The sequence below is a fragment of the Porites lutea genome, chromosome 1 (genome assembly GCF_958299795.1).
Source record: "Porites lutea chromosome 1, jaPorLute2.1, whole genome shotgun sequence".
Lineage (NCBI taxonomy): Eukaryota > Metazoa > Cnidaria > Anthozoa > Scleractinia > Poritidae > Porites > Porites lutea.
In genome coordinates, this window is record NC_133201.1 from 35,725,960 (window position 1) to 35,742,293 (window position 16,334).

Below are 16,334 nucleotides of genomic sequence, written 5' to 3' on the forward strand. Positions count from 1 at the left end.
ATATTACCACCTGAATTCAAAGCACTCAGTCTGCTGAAGAGGTTTCTTTGAATCGTAACATCATAGCATTTATTCCACAGACTCAAAAGTTAGAACCATATTACGAAACTCTATCATTTATCTTAAAAGAACTAATAAGGCCAATAAAAATATTTAATAGGACTAAAACTGAATTGAACTGAAGGTTTCTGTTAAATTCCGGTTAATGGTTGAGCTTTCAGTAAATTTTGTGGCAGTTTGAGTTTGAATTCGGTGTACGTTGGAATTTACTTTAGAATGATAAATTACTGGCCAACAGAAAACAGCTGTAAAAAGGGTGTAACAAATTTTCCGCCTTGGTTTATTCTTAATATAAATTATGGTTTGCACCGTTTTTCAGCAAACAAGACGTTTTTATTAATCTATTAATAGATTTTCCGCATTTAAAATACATTGTCTCATTATTGCTCTAATAGTTCAATGTTTAACAAATCGGGAATAAATTTTCATTATCTACGGCGCTTTATCATATATGCTACAGAAATGACCTTGAAAGGTTGAAAATACGAGTGAAACTATGAGTCGCGAGGGAGTCGATTTCACTGCAAAGTTATGTTTAAGGGGTGTAACCAACAGATAGTATTAGCGGGTTTTGCTTTCTTAAAAAAAAAGGTGTTAGGGAGGAATGCCTTTGTTTTGCCATCAAAGGTATTTCTACGGGTTGTGTGTAAATAACTTGCGAAATCAGAAGAAGAAAACTTGCAGAAGAAAGAAGGAAGAAGATGAATACGCTTAATTTGCTATATCTTTCATGTGGTTGTCTGTTTTAGAATGGTATCTTTTTGGCATAGAAAAAAACTTAAACCACGGCCAGATTGGTTTACTTTAAAGTTTTAATTCTATTTTCGACAAGCGTCCGTGCTGCTTTTACATGAGTATTGAATGACTTCCTTCGTACTTATTTACTTGCTCCCTCTTATTCTCCGGTTCAAGATCCTGCCGTAATGATTGCTGGCGTAGAAGTTCAAGGATCGGGAGATGCACCAGGTTAGATATTCATTATTATTATAAATTGTGCTCATTACCTGTCTTCTCATTGGTAAGAGCCTACAGCTAATTTTGGAAATCCGCCCGACCTACAGATTAGTTAGTTATCTGCTAGAAGATAACTGACTAATCTGTAGGTTGCGCGCGCAGTGCATGATTTCCAATAACAATATCAATTTGCGACAGTTTGTTGTCGTTATTTTCTTTAAACCAATGTATAATAAAATAATTATTAGATTCGGTTTTTGTGATATCCTAAATAATTAAGGTATCGGTAAGTGCATCCTGGACCTTATGGTCGGCTGATAACACTTACCTCGACCTTGATTATTCCGGATATCACAAAAACCTCATCAAATAATTGTTTAAAATATGCTGACCACAAGCAACGTTTATAAACTTAGATTTCCTAAATTAAACTTCTCCGGTAGATCAACATTGATCGAAGACAACGATAAATTTGGTAATAGCTTTTCATGTTTTCCTGTGCCCTACAAATCATCATTTTATATTGTATCGCAACACTTAGTTTGATTTTCAACTATTAATGATGTCCCAAATAATTCCGTCTTGTGACGTCATCTTCACTCCAAAAAGCGCTAAGATCGAACAACAAAAACCCACCGATGCGATTGTTCCTAACACAAAGTTCTTCCTTCCTGTAATATGACTTTGAGTTTAATTTCGGAAGTTCAGTTTCAGGTGTATTTCCGACCCTGCGTTAAAATTGTTAGAGAGGAGGGGACTTACAATTAGACCTCGCAGACAAAAGGGGTACAGTATTATATAACAGAGTGTCTACTGATGTCTATTCCACGTTTTTGATATTTTTGTATATCTAGTGGAGGAAGCTGAAAAGAACGAAGATCAGCTAATGGAGGAGGTGATGCAAGATGTTGCAACTGAGAGTGACGAGGAGTCCCTTGTGGAGGAAAGTAGTAAGTTTAATCACTGAGTTAACAATCAAATAACCTTTAAGTTTCTTTTATTCTGTGAAATCTCCTTCTTCATGGCCACGGTTTAAGGAACAATTTAAAATCAAAGTTAAGGTTCTTTCTGCTGGTGTTTGAAATTAAATTAGTGCACGCTTGTACCCGGGTTGGGCGAACTTGACTTATGTTTGAGGAAAATCATGTATGGACTTGTCCACATGGCCCTACACTAAAAGCCTAGAATGCCAACCCTGTGTAGCACAAGTACACAAGATTCTTGTTTGGATACTGATAATGCCAAATAACCAGAAAAAATAACTTTCTTATCAGGCAAAACGTACCTTGTCAACGGAGAAGAATTTAAAGCAGAAGATTTTGAAGAAGATCCAAGAGGAACTACTGATGGTGAACCGCAAGGAGATGAAATAGACGAACCCGCTGAAGATGTAGCATATTATGGTATTTTTTATCGTTTTTATTCTTTTCTTTTTTGCGTTAAAACCTATTTCTATATTGTTATTTGCGCTATCACTCGTTACCAGTTCATTGAAGAGGAAATTTTCAGTTGGTCACTACCTCAGGGACTTACAAGATATTAGTCGAGTCAAAGTTTTCTCTGAACCTTCTGAAAAAACGCGTCAGGTTATGAATACTTTTTTGTTTTATTCTCATGAAATAGGAGAAGATTAATAATCAACTAATAACTAGTATAGCTAATAGCATGATTTGTAGTGATATTTGGCATAAATACCACGAGTGATATTTCGAAATTGTTATACGTAACTTCACGAGCCGCTAGGTAAGTGAAATTTGAGACAATTTTGAAATATCACGAGTGGTATTTACGACAAATATCACGTACAAATCATGCTATCATTTGTTTATACTACTACCCGCAAAAGGTTTGTAATTTTCACATGTAGGCATTTCAAATTAAGCTATAATACCACTGCTCTAAGCCAATCAAATTGCAGAAATTTCTCAAGTAGTAGTATAATATTATAAATTAATTAATAATTATTTTCGAATGTCTGTAACAGAGACATTCATTAGTGAATATTTAATTTGGTGCAAAGAAACACAGATTCAAATTTTATAGATAATGAAGGAATAAATTTAAAAAAAAAGAACTGATCAATTTCAAATAGAACCTCGCTCTTGGAAAGCCCATACCCAGGGGAAGAAATTAACCAGCCATAAAATGTCCTTTCTTATCGATGTACACCTTTGTAGGCGAATGAAGTAGTTATCCCTTAAGCAACCCGGACAAAGAGTTTGGAATTCGATGTTTCCTTCGATTTGTTACTGTTGTTTGTTTAATACTCACACATTTGCTCCATCGCGCGAGAGAGACAGGCAAAAAACCAATATTGCGCTATTATTCCCTAATTTCCATGGCCTAAGTGAAATAACTCAATGATTGTAAAAAATAGTTTTAAAAAAGCTTATTCATATATTTTACATAACTCGTAGGGTGGAAAAAACATTCCTTCAGCTGGTGTACCCAAGGAGGGAGACAGTTTTTGAGTGGAAAGAAGGGCGTGGTGCAAACCTTTGCGCAGTGTGCTAAACTGTGTGAAAAAATTAAAGGATGCAAGGCGATTGAATTGTGGCACAAGTACAACTGGAACTGTTACTGGTGCAAGAGGATAGATTTGATCCAACCTTACACCAACAAAAAAGATCTCGCCTACCCTCCACATGTGTGGGTGCAGAGTAAGTAACATCTTTTATTATTTCTCGCTATAATTCGTAAAATACCGTTTTTATGTAAAATTTATATTATTTTCGTCCCTTCGTTTACTCTTAAGTTTATTAATACCTTCCAGTCACCATGACTCAAGTGCAATTTATAATTAGTTCGTTAATATGGTGGGATGCTATTTGATTAATCCAGATTCGATCATCAAGCGTGAAGGATACCGTTTTGTAACAGACTCTTTATTAAGCTAGCTTGTCAGGAACGTTTCGTTTTTGGAACTCAAGGCTTTATTAATTGTGAGGAAGGATCAAAAAGCGTTATTTTTAAAGAACATCTTTAATAAGCTAAATTTACCTGTATTGAGTACGCTTGGATGGGTGGATTGTTTTATTGACAGATTTAAATTGAAATTCAAATATTATTTTCTGTCTGTTGTAGGAACCAAACCAACTATCCCAACTGGTCCAGGTAATATTTGTCTAAACTTCTGAGTTAACTTTGTAAAATAGTCCTTGCAAAGGGCAGAAAAAAGCTAGAAGGAACGGCTCATGTTTTCTTGACGTTTTTCCTTAGCTGCGTTGTAATTACAGTCGATTCTTTCGATATGCGATTACTTCTCATGTTAAGCTAAGCTGCCTTTCAGGCGTTTCCTTCGAATTTCGGGTAGGCGAATGTTTCTGTTGGCGAAAATGCCTTGTTGAATTTTATTTAATTCCGGTCCTGTCGATACGAAGTAGTTTCGATTCAAGTCGTTTCGATACAAATTTATTTAGTCGTATTGTAAGTAGTTTCAGGTATTTGGCTTTTAAAGAACGAAGAATATTCACCCAAAATGTTTTTCTTGTTCAAGCGCAAACTTTACTTGAAGTGATCGAAGTTTTAGTGCAATTTAACTGCTTAAGTGCGTATTCAAACGACCGGTACGTCGTGGAGTTGAGGCGGCTCAAATGCGGGCGTGGAAGGGAAAGATAGCAAACAACAACAAGTGGCAGCGAGTCGTTAAAGACTACCTCACTTAGGGGACCTTTTTGGGTAGTCGCTTAAGGAAGGTGCGAATGTGATTTTCATCAATCATTTATGAATCTCAGTAGTATCCTTTTTTCAATTAATGCAATCATTTCTGTGATCAGTTCGGTAGCGTGGTTTAGACTAATAGAAGTAAAATAAAGTCTCTTTTCCCTTTTTGTCTCTTGCAGTCACAAAACCGACTATCCCATCTCATCCAGGTAACTAGTTGTTAACCTGCTTAGTAGTTTGGTTAAATGAAATGATATTATGTCAAAGTGACCCTTCTTTAGCCCAAATAAAGGAGACAACAAAGCAGTGATTCTTTACTATTTTAACACTTTAAGAACTAAGAGTGATCAGCTTGAAATTTCTCCTTATAACATCAATGCTTTATAAAACAGAGTGGCCATGAGACTTGACGACATGATCAGGGAAGGTGATTCTATTGATATTTTAACAAATTCTCTCCACTACTTCTATTGAAAACGTATAGAGACAACAAATGAGACTATGACTTTTGATATTAGTATTTATAACAGGTTACTAAGGACATTAATATGGCGGACGCGACGTCATTTAATGAATTTGGTACCCTTTTGCATTTTAATAAATGCATTTTGTCATACTGCACAAATAGCAACAGATGAGTGCATATACCTTATTTTCAATAAACGTTACTTTGGTCTTTGGCAATTGGGCCGTTCTGGGCATTTGGGCATTTGAACTCTCTCCAGTGGTTTGCTTGAGTCAAGAACGCCAAACAATAGCTTCCCAGTGCACAATTCTGAATAATCAAAGCAACCTTCATTTAATCAGCTATATCATTGCAATCGATTTTATAATTGCTTAAGGTATCAACCAGTATAAATTTTGTTGTTGTTGTTTTTTTTTTTATAGCGGTCAATGTCACTTGTGGAAAGAACGAAATGTCGATCAGCGTACCTAAGTATCTTCTTCACGGATTGGACAGAGAGCATCTTCGCCTCAGTGATGTGAATTGTGGAGCTATAGAAACCAGCAGCCATTTCATTCTTCGCACAAAGCTCACTGGGTGCCACACAACCATCAGACACACCAAGGGTTTCGTATGTTACATGAACAAGGTGGAGGAGATTCCCATCGCAAAACATCAGATCATCACACGAGTTCGCGAGGTTGAAATCCCCTTCAGTTGTTACTACTCCAACATGGGAGTCGTGTCCGCCGTTGGCCTTCAAGTCAAAAGCAAGAAAATCGTCTTTTCGAAGAAAGGATTTGGAAAATTCGTGTTGGAGATGAAAATTTACCCAACTCCTAAATACAGTCTTGGGTACAAGAAAAAAGATTTCCCTGTAATGGTAGCTCTAAGGAAAGTATTGTATGTGCATGTAGGTGTTGACTCAGAAGACAGGAGACTTTCCGTCTTGGCAGTAAATTGCTGGGCCACGCCAAACTCTGATCCTTATAGCAAGGGATATAGATACGAATTCATCAAAGAAGGGTAAGTATATAAATATTTTTCTTAATATCGTTTTGTAACGTCCCCTTCCTTTTACATTGTAATTGTAATCTATTTAGTCTGCTGAATCCACGAACTAATACAACTTTGGTGCAAGACCGATGTAAAGTATCTGAGTGCCAAAGTATTAGAGTGAATCAAGGCTTTGAAATAGTAAAAAAAAAAAGTGCCCAATGAATACTAAATTCATCATGCTGTTCTTAATCGATGCAAAATTGACACTGATGTCGTTCTGCATAGTCATATGACACCAGCATATACTGTTATAGCATATAAGAGAACACAACGACAAACAACATGATGTGCGTTCATTTTGTCCTTCTTTGTCTGTCTCTTTTAGATGTGCAGTAGATAACACGGTCAAATTCATACACACAGCAGACAAACGTACTCAGCGCTTCAGTATTGAGGCCTTTAGTTTTGTGGGTGACCATCAATTCGTGTACATGCACTGCAAGGTCATGGTATGTAATGCAGCCGATCCTCACTCACGCTGTGCACAGGGCTGCGTTCGACGAGGAAAGAGGTCCCTGATAACTCAAGAATCCAATGATGAGGAGATAAACATGTCTCAGGGACCATTCATGCGCGGAGATGATGAAGAAGAAACTAAACTGGAGAAAACGGAACAAGATATGCGTGATGCAAGAAAAAGTAGTAAGTTTTTATTCATCTTTGTTTCCACCGGTTGGGATAACTCTTTCCGCGACAAGAAAACCATATGGGATAGTTTATCTGTTTACACATGATTCTTTGTCTAAGTGTGAACAGGTATTCTGACCAAAGCGGAAGTAAATAGGTACATGTAAGAGCGAGGGCTAGAACCGACAGAGACGAAAGTAAAAGGTAGCAGAAGTGAGGATTGGGATTTAGTGAACTGAACCCGCTCCGGTTCCGGTTCCGGTTCGCTCCGGTACGATGTTCAATGTGTGTAAACCACTTGTTCCAGTTCTTTGCCGTTGCCGTCCATGCTGTACCGGATATGGCTTTTCATGTGGGCACGAAAAGCTTCTGGTTGCCCGAGCAAAATTTATGGTTTGTTTCGCGATGGGCATTGATATTAATCATGAAGCTTTGAATGTTTCCTACTGGTCCTTATCAAGCGAAGGTGTAATAGCACGGACTAAGATTTCATCCATTTGCAACAAAACTTAACCTTTACAACGAACTAAACACAAGTTATCCAAAATCTAATCACGCTTATCAGCATTTCCGTATCCAGGACATCACGTAATTGAATGAACTATGATAAATATGACTTGGGTAAAATCATTTACATTGTTTAATCTTGTATTTTGCAGGTATGTTTCCCACTTTGGTCGCTGCCATGGCTGTGGTTGCTGCCGTGTGCGTCATGGGTGTGTCTTACTTCGCGTGGAACAGTAGGAAGCAAAGGGCTGTGCGTGATTATCAACGACTCACTGTTGCCGCTGAAGACTAAAAACAGCCTGCAATTAGAAAAACTTTGCGGATTAACTTGAATTTTTTGAATGTCGTTTTTTATATATTTTTTAATTTCCACTTATTTTATGTACAGTAGGATACTGTTTTGTTTTTTTAGTTATTCTGGTTGTTATCTTTGTCTAAAGCTTCTGATCATCAATGAGTAGCCATATCAGTTTCGCTGACCATCCAATTTTCCAACCTGGCTTTCAAAATTCAACTGAGTTTATGGATGAAATGATGACTGCTTTGCTTTCGGGAACCATGGGGTTCATCGTTATCACAACAAAAAACTCGTCATTACATGTACAACGAGGCTACATATCCGTTGTTATTTTATTGATAACAAATTCGGAACTAAAGATTTTTAAAACAATTTCTTCAATTATATTTTTTCTTTATTCGACCTCTTTTACTCTCTGACCTTACGCACCTATTCCATTTAATTATTACTGATTCATTACGTATGAGTAAGACAAAAAACGTCATGAGATTCTGCATCTATAATCTAGGTTTTTTGTTTTGCATACAGGTGTATTTAAAGTGATAAACTGGTTCCAATTAAAAAAAGCTTTCATATTAGTCCGTCTTCAACGAATGTGGTGGTCTTTAGTATATTTAACTTTCTTTAACTTATTACTTATACTTTCGGACTTATTACTCAGAAAATTGTTTGTACTTTCAGTTACCAAGAATTTACAGCGATTGGAACGAATAACTTTACGCACGGGGCATTTTTGAAATGAAGTCTCTACAAGCAAAGATGTAAAAACTAACTGTTTACCTGGAGGTGGGGGACACCAAGAAGGTGAGATAACCCGCTTAGCTGGGGTAACCTGCCTGTCCGTATCAGCTCTCGTTCTAATTTTATCACGTTTACATGATAAGTGGGATGATCATATGAGAGATTATATGGACAGGCGGGTTACCTCATCTAGGCGGGTTACCTCATCTGCCTGGGTTCCCCCAACTCCATGAGACTTGTGAAGTATATTATTTAATTAATAAGTCAACGTGCTTTAGAAGTTTCTGTTTGAGAATTGAACAAAATAGTTTTCCAATACAACTAGAAATACAAATTCCACGGTAGTTTGATGGATCGCTTTTAGTACCACATTTAAAAATTGGTGTTACGAGGCCATCACACCACATTTGGGGCATAGTCCCTAAGTCGAGGACCGTGTTAAATAGTTTTTGATAAACAGGCATTAAAATTCGTTTAGGCTCGATTTGATCATTTCGTTTTTGATTTTGTCTGAAAAAGAAGATTTGTTGTTTTTGAGTTTTCCAGCTGCAGTGAGGTAATACAAGGAGTGACATCGTGTTAGTAATATCCTTTGAGTTCTACAACTCATCAATAATTGCCTCCTGCTGTTCAAAAACGGTTCATTCGAGTGCAGAGATTGAAAGTGGGACATCCCAGGGGCACCCAACGACAATTTTCGGAAGAATATCTGTTCGGAAGACGATTTGAGATCTAGAATTTTCGAAACATTTATTGTAAAATTTCTTGCTTGCCTGCCTCTCCTAGGATTTTCGAACACCCAAAAAATGGTATATTTGCCTATTTTTAACGGATTTTTACCCTAAAAAGGTCGCCTAGAATTTTCGGAAGCCTTTTTTCTGGCTGGAATTTTCGAAAAGGTAAGTTTTGATCCCTATAACTTTCGGATCACTAGACTTTCACCTAGGAAATCCGAACAGATGAAAAATTTTTAGGAGATAAAAATATGCCTATATCTACCGTTTAAATACTAAAATACGTTTAACAATGCTATGTTTAAGTGGTTTTGAACTATATTCTCGTTGGGTGCCCCTGACATCCGTTTTTCTTCAGAAATTGGAGGGGTGTAGGTTTCCTTCATAGTGTCGTCCATTGACTTCAAACAGTTCCAAAAGCTCTTATTGTTCGAATTTTCGACCGTATTTTCAAGTTCACAGCTCTTATTGCTATAGTATTCGTTTCTCTTTTTTTGAAAAGGTTATATTGCTTTAAGACGTTGTGATACTCTTTCCTGAGGTCATTGTTTAGAGGATCTCTGTGTTTACAGGAGTACCCGACGAAGCCGCTCGACAAAATACCCGCTCTACAGGCAGAATTTGAGCTAGCTGGAAAAAAAAACATTGGCTAATTAGCTGGCTGGGAAATCTAAATGAGCGCCTCGCTAGCTGAAAATATGAAAAATTTATGCCGGTTCTGGCTGGATAAAAAGGTATATTTTTTCTCCTGGCAATCGCACTGTAATTTTTTACATGGATATTAGCGCGGGCGAAGCAAGTAACTGCGCGTGAAAATCACCCCACGCGAGCTGTGGAAATGACACCTTTTGCCTGTAACCTGCGTAGCTGGCGGTATTGTGCGGGTGCGAGATTATAGTTTTGGCGGCGGAGCCGTGTTCCAAAAAAAAGGAGTAGGGACGAGGCGGTTGAAATACCGCCTGCCAGAAAACCCCGGTATTTTGAATGGTCCGCACACCAGTGTGCGGGGAAACGTATTGGTCGAGGACCATACATATGTCAATCATGTTAGATGAGCCTTCGCGTATATTTCCCAATTTAGGGAGCAGATGGCAAACTGGAGAAGACGTACATGTAAAGTGATTGTGATTTCCGCTTTAGAAAGAGCATAATTGATGACCAAATGGCCGAAATGGCGTCTTTAAACTTCACAGCGCTGGAATTGTCTTTATTTAGCCGTAAGAAACAAAGGTCAAAGAAAATTAAAACACTTTACAACTGCATCTGAGATCTGAAATCCTACCAGGAACACCTACAGAAGAATAAACCACCGGAAATGGTTACTCAGTATGCATGTAACAAACCAGCTTCATGACCTTTTAATGTTAAGCCTAGTGTTGCAAAAAAAGATTTACTCATTCAAAGTTTAGAATGATACATGCACTGTGTAGTGCTAGTAACCTTGGAGCGAGAGCCGAGAAAATAAAAAAAACCTCTGTTCAAGCAAACTCACAAGGTCACGTTTCACATTGTCACGAGCTTAGGAGTCGTGTTTAGCCTGTCAACGCTTATTTCTAAACTGGTTTCTCTTTGATTGGCTGATTTAATTGGGATCAGCTAACGTGACAAAAGTGGGCGGCATTCGAAAAATCATGATTCTCTGGCAGGCGGTATTTCTCCCGGCTTCGCCGCTCGTGACGGCTCCGCCGTCAAATCTCACTCGACTATATTACAACAGCTCCGCCGCCAAATCTCACTCGACTACTTCACAATACCGCCAGCTACGCAGGCTATTTGCCTGTGGAAACGGAAATTTGTTTGGGTGTGTAAGCAAAACGTCCTGCTGTGAATACCTTGTAAAAGATACGCGTAGTGAGAAAATGACACAGTTGAGTCAAGCACCGCTCACCGCTTTGTTTTTAGTCGTTTCGCTGTCGATCTTTTATAGAAAACACTTTTGTGTGTTCGTGTTTTAATATGCCTGTCTACATATCAGCTACTTTCCTACGTTCTACTTTAAACCTGATGTTAAGGCGGCCAAAAGGTAAGCAAAATGGTTGTGTTTCTTTGTCAGGTTGCCGTGCATGTGTATCGAATAAAAGAACATTCGCTAATGCACATAAATGCCATCAAATATTGAGACGATTGAATACAAAAACTCTCTCCAATAAATAATACACTCTGGTCTCTTAGCGGAGTGAACTCAGAACTGATTTCATTCGGTATGCTCGTTTGCAATGTTGTCCAGGTTTGCGCGCTCTGGAATATTTCCGTTGGAACCAATTTCTCTTTTGTTATGTGCTCACCGGGACAGGAAACCTCCTCGATCTATCGTCATTTGGAAGGCGTTTAGCAACTGCACAGGTATCTCTTAGGATCGGAAAAGGTAGGAAGATTTTACGTTTGTACTACCCGTATTTGACGTATTTCGCGTCCGTTATAGTAACTGTTGTTTTTAATAATAATAATAATAATTTATAGAAAACACAAATTATTTATTTTAAAGAAGGCAACATCCAAGTGTGCCGTTGGATTTCAATGCTAACGTCTGTGTAGTAAATTGTAGTATAGCGGGTAAATCCCGAACGACTATCATTCTTTGACTTTCATACTAGTATCTGTTTTGACGCTGAGGCATTTCTTGCTCTTTAAGCTTTTTATGGTATAAATTGTAAGAGCTCTGTTAGTAAATTTACTCATATCTTCGAACACAGTGACTCAGATTACACTTTTTTGGTGATGTTTCCCGGCTGTAGGACCTCAAATCTAACAGCGGGCGTTACCGGCCATGGTTACGTTTGAGAGACTCTTTGGCCAATGTAGAAAAAAGAATAAAAAATAGTTCACAATTTTCTTGCCAAAAAATGAAAGAAAATTACAAATGTGAACAGTATTGCCGCAAGCAGGGTTTAAACTGGACTATTGAATAAACAAATTAATAGACAACTATGTTGTTCTTTTTGTAACCATTTGTCGTGAAGAACAGGATATTTTTCTTTGGAATTTTTATTTTCTTCTTGTTATCATGAAGTTATTGCTTTCTTCAAAATAATCGCCCTTACAACTCAACCGTAGCCTGCGCAAAAAGGCGTCATTAAGGTGCTTAGGGTTGTTAAGAGGCGCGAGCGCGAAGCGCGAGATACGCGGTAGGACGCAGTTACGTCATGTTTGCCGTCTTCAACTCGATTTTTAAACATACCAAAGAAGGTTTCACCTAAGCTTATCTTATTGCCAAAAACTACAAGAATTTTTCTGTAGCTGTATTAAAACTCAAGTACTGTTGTTGTTCGCAAATTTACTATGACGGTCGCTTCAAGCGGACTGATAAAGGTATTGTGGCATGTATTTTACTTTGGTGCGTGTCTCTATACCCAAAGCAAAAAAAGCTTGCCTTCCTTGGTGTGATCTTACTTACATTTGTTTCAACTGCGCTTCGATTCTATAACTTATAGACATCACACGACCACCGCATGCACGACATAAGGTTACATGCCTTTATAGGTGATTGTCTGACTGCAAAACGAAACATTCTTGACCTACATACAACTACTGGCTTTTGCTGAGAAACTTTGCACCAGTTCTGGTGTGAAACTTTTACGGTGATTGCCCGACTGACCACCTTCGACTACTGGCTTTTGCTGCGAAACTTTGCACCAGTTCTGGTGTGAAACTTTTACGGTGATTGCCTGACTGACTACCAACGACTACTGGCTTTTGCTGCGAAACTTTGCACCAGTTCTGGTGTGAACCTTTTACGGTGGTTGCCTGACTGACTACCAACGACTACTGGCTTTTGCTGCGAAACTTTGCACCAGTTCTGGTGTGAAACTTTTACGGTGATTGCCTGACTGACTACCTACGACTACTGGCTTTTGCTGCGAAACTTTGCGCCAGTTCTGGTGTGAAACTTTTACGGTGATTGCCTGACTGACTACCTACGACTACTGGCTTTTGCTGCGAAACCTTTGTGGTGATTGTCTGACGACATACCATTATGGCTTTTTGGCTAGAGAAAAAATAAGTGAGTAACATCAAACGCAGGATGACAAGCTTTTCTAGTACTAGTGCGGAGAAAGTTACTACAAGAACACGTTATCGGTCTGGCTTTAAAAAGTAAACTGTTGCCATAGCATATTTGAAAACATGGACAGTATTGTTTTTTTATACCGCAACAGAAAGGTCCTTGTTTGCTGTCAGACGTTTTGTGTTTATGATTAGAAAGTTTCCGCAGTTCATATCTTTTATAGCTAAAGTAGCCCATTTAGAATGGAGGCGTTTTGGCCCCAATGAACGGGGTAGAAATAGCCCTCTGTTAAGTGGCCACAACGAAGAGGCAAAAGGGCTGTTTTGGAAAAATAGGGAGTAGTTTTGGTTTCTAATAGGGTTGAAGTGGTTCATTTTAAGAGTCAATTCAGCCCTTACAGGGCCGTTTCATACCTTAAGTTAAGATCAAAATTGGCCCATATTTCGTGGCCAATTTGGCCCAATGGGGAGTTAAAACAAATGTACTTTCTATGACTAAATCGGTACCATTATGTCTGAAATGGAATTTCTTACCAGAGCCATTTTGGACCTTATATTATTTATAATAGCCCATCCACGGGGATTATAATGGTCCTTGGTATTCTATAAAATGGCCCCATTTTTGGGCCATTTAGAATCAATACAAGGGGCACCAACGGTCACAATGGGTGGCTGATTTAGCCCATTGCATGTAGTTATCAGAATCAGTGCAGTTTTAAGTGCCAAATCAAGGCCTAACTATAGCCCAAAGGAAAATAAACTTTAGTTCTCCTTCAGGTGCAAGTGAGTTTAAAACTGCTCTTCGAGCCTACAATTAACAGTTATTTACCCTAAAAGTGTTCTAATTTTGTGGTAGATCTAATCTCATTACCTTGCCCTCTCATTTAAAATACACAAGAGGCATGCTCAGTGCAATGTAAAAATATTTTATTATTATTATTTTTTAGCAAACTTAACCAAAATTTGGAATGTACATCTCTAAGATAACTTTATAAAATACTGCTGGCAACCCCAATACCAAATTTCATAAAAATAATGTCACAAAAGTGACTCAGCAGAACCCTGCTAAATTAAAACTCTCAAGGTTGCCAAGAAGTTCATTAGGCTCAAAATAGAGGGGTTGGTGCTGAATTTTAAGCACTACATACAGCTCTAATGATTACAGTAAAAGTGAGTATAACTTCTTGGGAGCCTTTGAGCATTTTAAAGGCATTTTGCTTGAAAAGTTTTATCCCCCAAATCGTAAAAGTATGAAAAAGAAGGCAAAAATTTGTTCTGTTAAGTTAGTAGAGCTTTTCTCTATACATTTCACTATTACAAATTGAAAATGCCATTGAAGAGTGTGTTGACACTCAACAAGGTCTGAATGACCTTTATATACCATTACCATGTTAACTATAATTATAAAATGATGACAGCAAAGAAATTATACTCTCTACAATACTCTGGTGCAGAATGGTGCATAACATCATTCCGTCACATACAATGTACACTTTGTTGAAATCAAAGGCCTCTTCAATTGCAACAGTTTGTGGTTATATGAAAGTTGCTATTTCTGCATCAACTGAAGTATTTCTCTGTCAAAAAAGCAAGAAAGAACAACATCAACAAGTTGTACACTTACTAACATACAGTTTCCCAAATTAAACTACATGTGGCAATGATAAACATGATAATTTACATTGACAAAAAGGGAAAAATACTGTTCTTGATAGCTGTGGTTAAGTAGTGTAATACAATGAATGGTTATCATCTATCAAGAACTAGAAATGCAAATCTTACATAACTCTGCTAATCATAGGAAGTAACATGGCCACCTAAAATAAAGTTGCAATAACGTACATGTAAGCTTTAAGCAGTTTAAGCTATGAATTTACCCAGTAGTCAATAACATTACAGATGAAAGTCTTTTAATACATGCAAGTCTGACTCAGTAGCAATAATAATAATAATACAGTGAAACCTCTAGTAAGCGGACACCTTCGGGACCTTCCCAAGTGTCTGCTTAATAGAGTTTGTAAAAACTGGGCAATGTTTGTTAACAATCAACATTTAACGGTTACTCTGTAGTGTTGTAAACGGGAGTTGATTTCGTGGCCAACAGATAAGTGTCGACTGTCGACTGCTTGAATATCTCTAGACTTGGCCGGTTTCGGGCTATCAATATTCTAAGAGACTCAAACACTCAAGTCCTGATCACATTCACATTCATCGTTTATTGCTAAATCAAGGTACTTTTATACATATTGGTAGCTAAATCATACGTGGGAAAATATAGTAGGGAATGCATGTGGTTTCCTTTCTAGTAAACACCCTAATTTGATCGAAAGCTTAAAACACTATTACTCCTACATTACTTACCTAAATCCTGAGCGGCTAGGTTTGAGTAATCATTCCATCCTACACAAAATCTTATCAGTTTAAAGGGTGTAGCTTGTAGCTTTTACGCTATTCCGATCGGAAGGCACATCTAACTATCTACTTTACACGATGCACATTTTTGCACGCTTGCTTACACAATAGGGATCATATTTCCGGTTCCTATCAAGCTAGTAATTGATCTATTGTTCACTTAAGATTAACAAGTCACGATTCATTGTACAAAGTGTCACGAATTCTTTAACTTTACTACACTATCCCCCCCCCCCCTTAGAAAAGGGCATGTCCCCATGCCATGCAACAAAGGAAAGGAAAACTACTGGATTCTTAAGCAAAATAGAAATCACTGGGTGTACAGCCACTATAACAAGACAAATATTAACTCTGATTGCAGCTATATTAAGAAAATTAATCAAAGTTCATTCAAAAATTAAGAAACAAAGTCTCTCATCCAAGCAGGAGCATGAACTTCTCTTCTTGGTCTGTCTACAACAGGGGGAGGCACTACTTCAGCTACAGGTTCTGGAGCTGGCACTTCTGCCTCTGTGGAGTCCTCTTCCTCAGCTCTTGCTAATGTCTCATTCCCGTCAGCTGCAGTACCGTCTGTATACATGAGATCAGTCTCATCAGGAACATAGCGAGGGGGAAGATGAGGTCTCCGCACTGGCAAACTGGGAGGCTGGCCAGTAGGCTGATCAGGTTGCTGGGCCCTTGGTCGTGGCTCACCACACAGCTTTAGTCGATTGAAGTGGACTACTCGCCGTTTTCTGGGGTTTTCCACTTCTTCTATCCGGTAAGTTACATCGCTGATCTTCTTCACTACCACATGTGGACCATGCCATGGCGAATGCAACTTCTTTGTCCG

The 16,334-nt window shown here is 38.1% G+C and overlaps 1 protein-coding gene across 3 annotated transcripts in view; it reads left to right on the forward strand.

Moving 5' to 3' along the window:
• LOC140949227 (scavenger receptor cysteine-rich domain-containing protein DMBT1-like) overlaps positions 1 to 8,207 on the forward strand; it is an 8,787-nt gene extending 580 nt beyond the window's left edge. Inside the window, exons 2-10 of one of the 3 annotated variants that reach the window (XM_073398472.1) lie at positions 973 to 1,026; positions 1,869 to 1,964; positions 2,289 to 2,417; positions 3,432 to 3,674; positions 4,099 to 4,128; positions 4,857 to 4,886; positions 5,566 to 6,148; positions 6,507 to 6,823; positions 7,468 to 8,207. In XM_073398472.1, the coding sequence (XP_073254573.1) occupies positions 973 to 1,026; positions 1,869 to 1,964; positions 2,289 to 2,417; positions 3,432 to 3,674; positions 4,099 to 4,128; positions 4,857 to 4,886; positions 5,566 to 6,148; positions 6,507 to 6,823; positions 7,468 to 7,607 (1,622 nt within the window). In that variant the 3' untranslated portion in view covers positions 7,608 to 8,207. The remainder of the gene's footprint in view (positions 1 to 972; positions 1,027 to 1,868; positions 1,965 to 2,288; positions 2,418 to 3,431; positions 3,675 to 4,098; positions 4,129 to 4,856; positions 4,887 to 5,565; positions 6,149 to 6,506; positions 6,824 to 7,467) is intronic. The other 2 variants (XM_073398464.1, XM_073398457.1) reach the window with 2 other exon arrangements.
• The last annotated feature ends 8,127 nt before the right edge of the window (positions 8,208 to 16,334 follow it).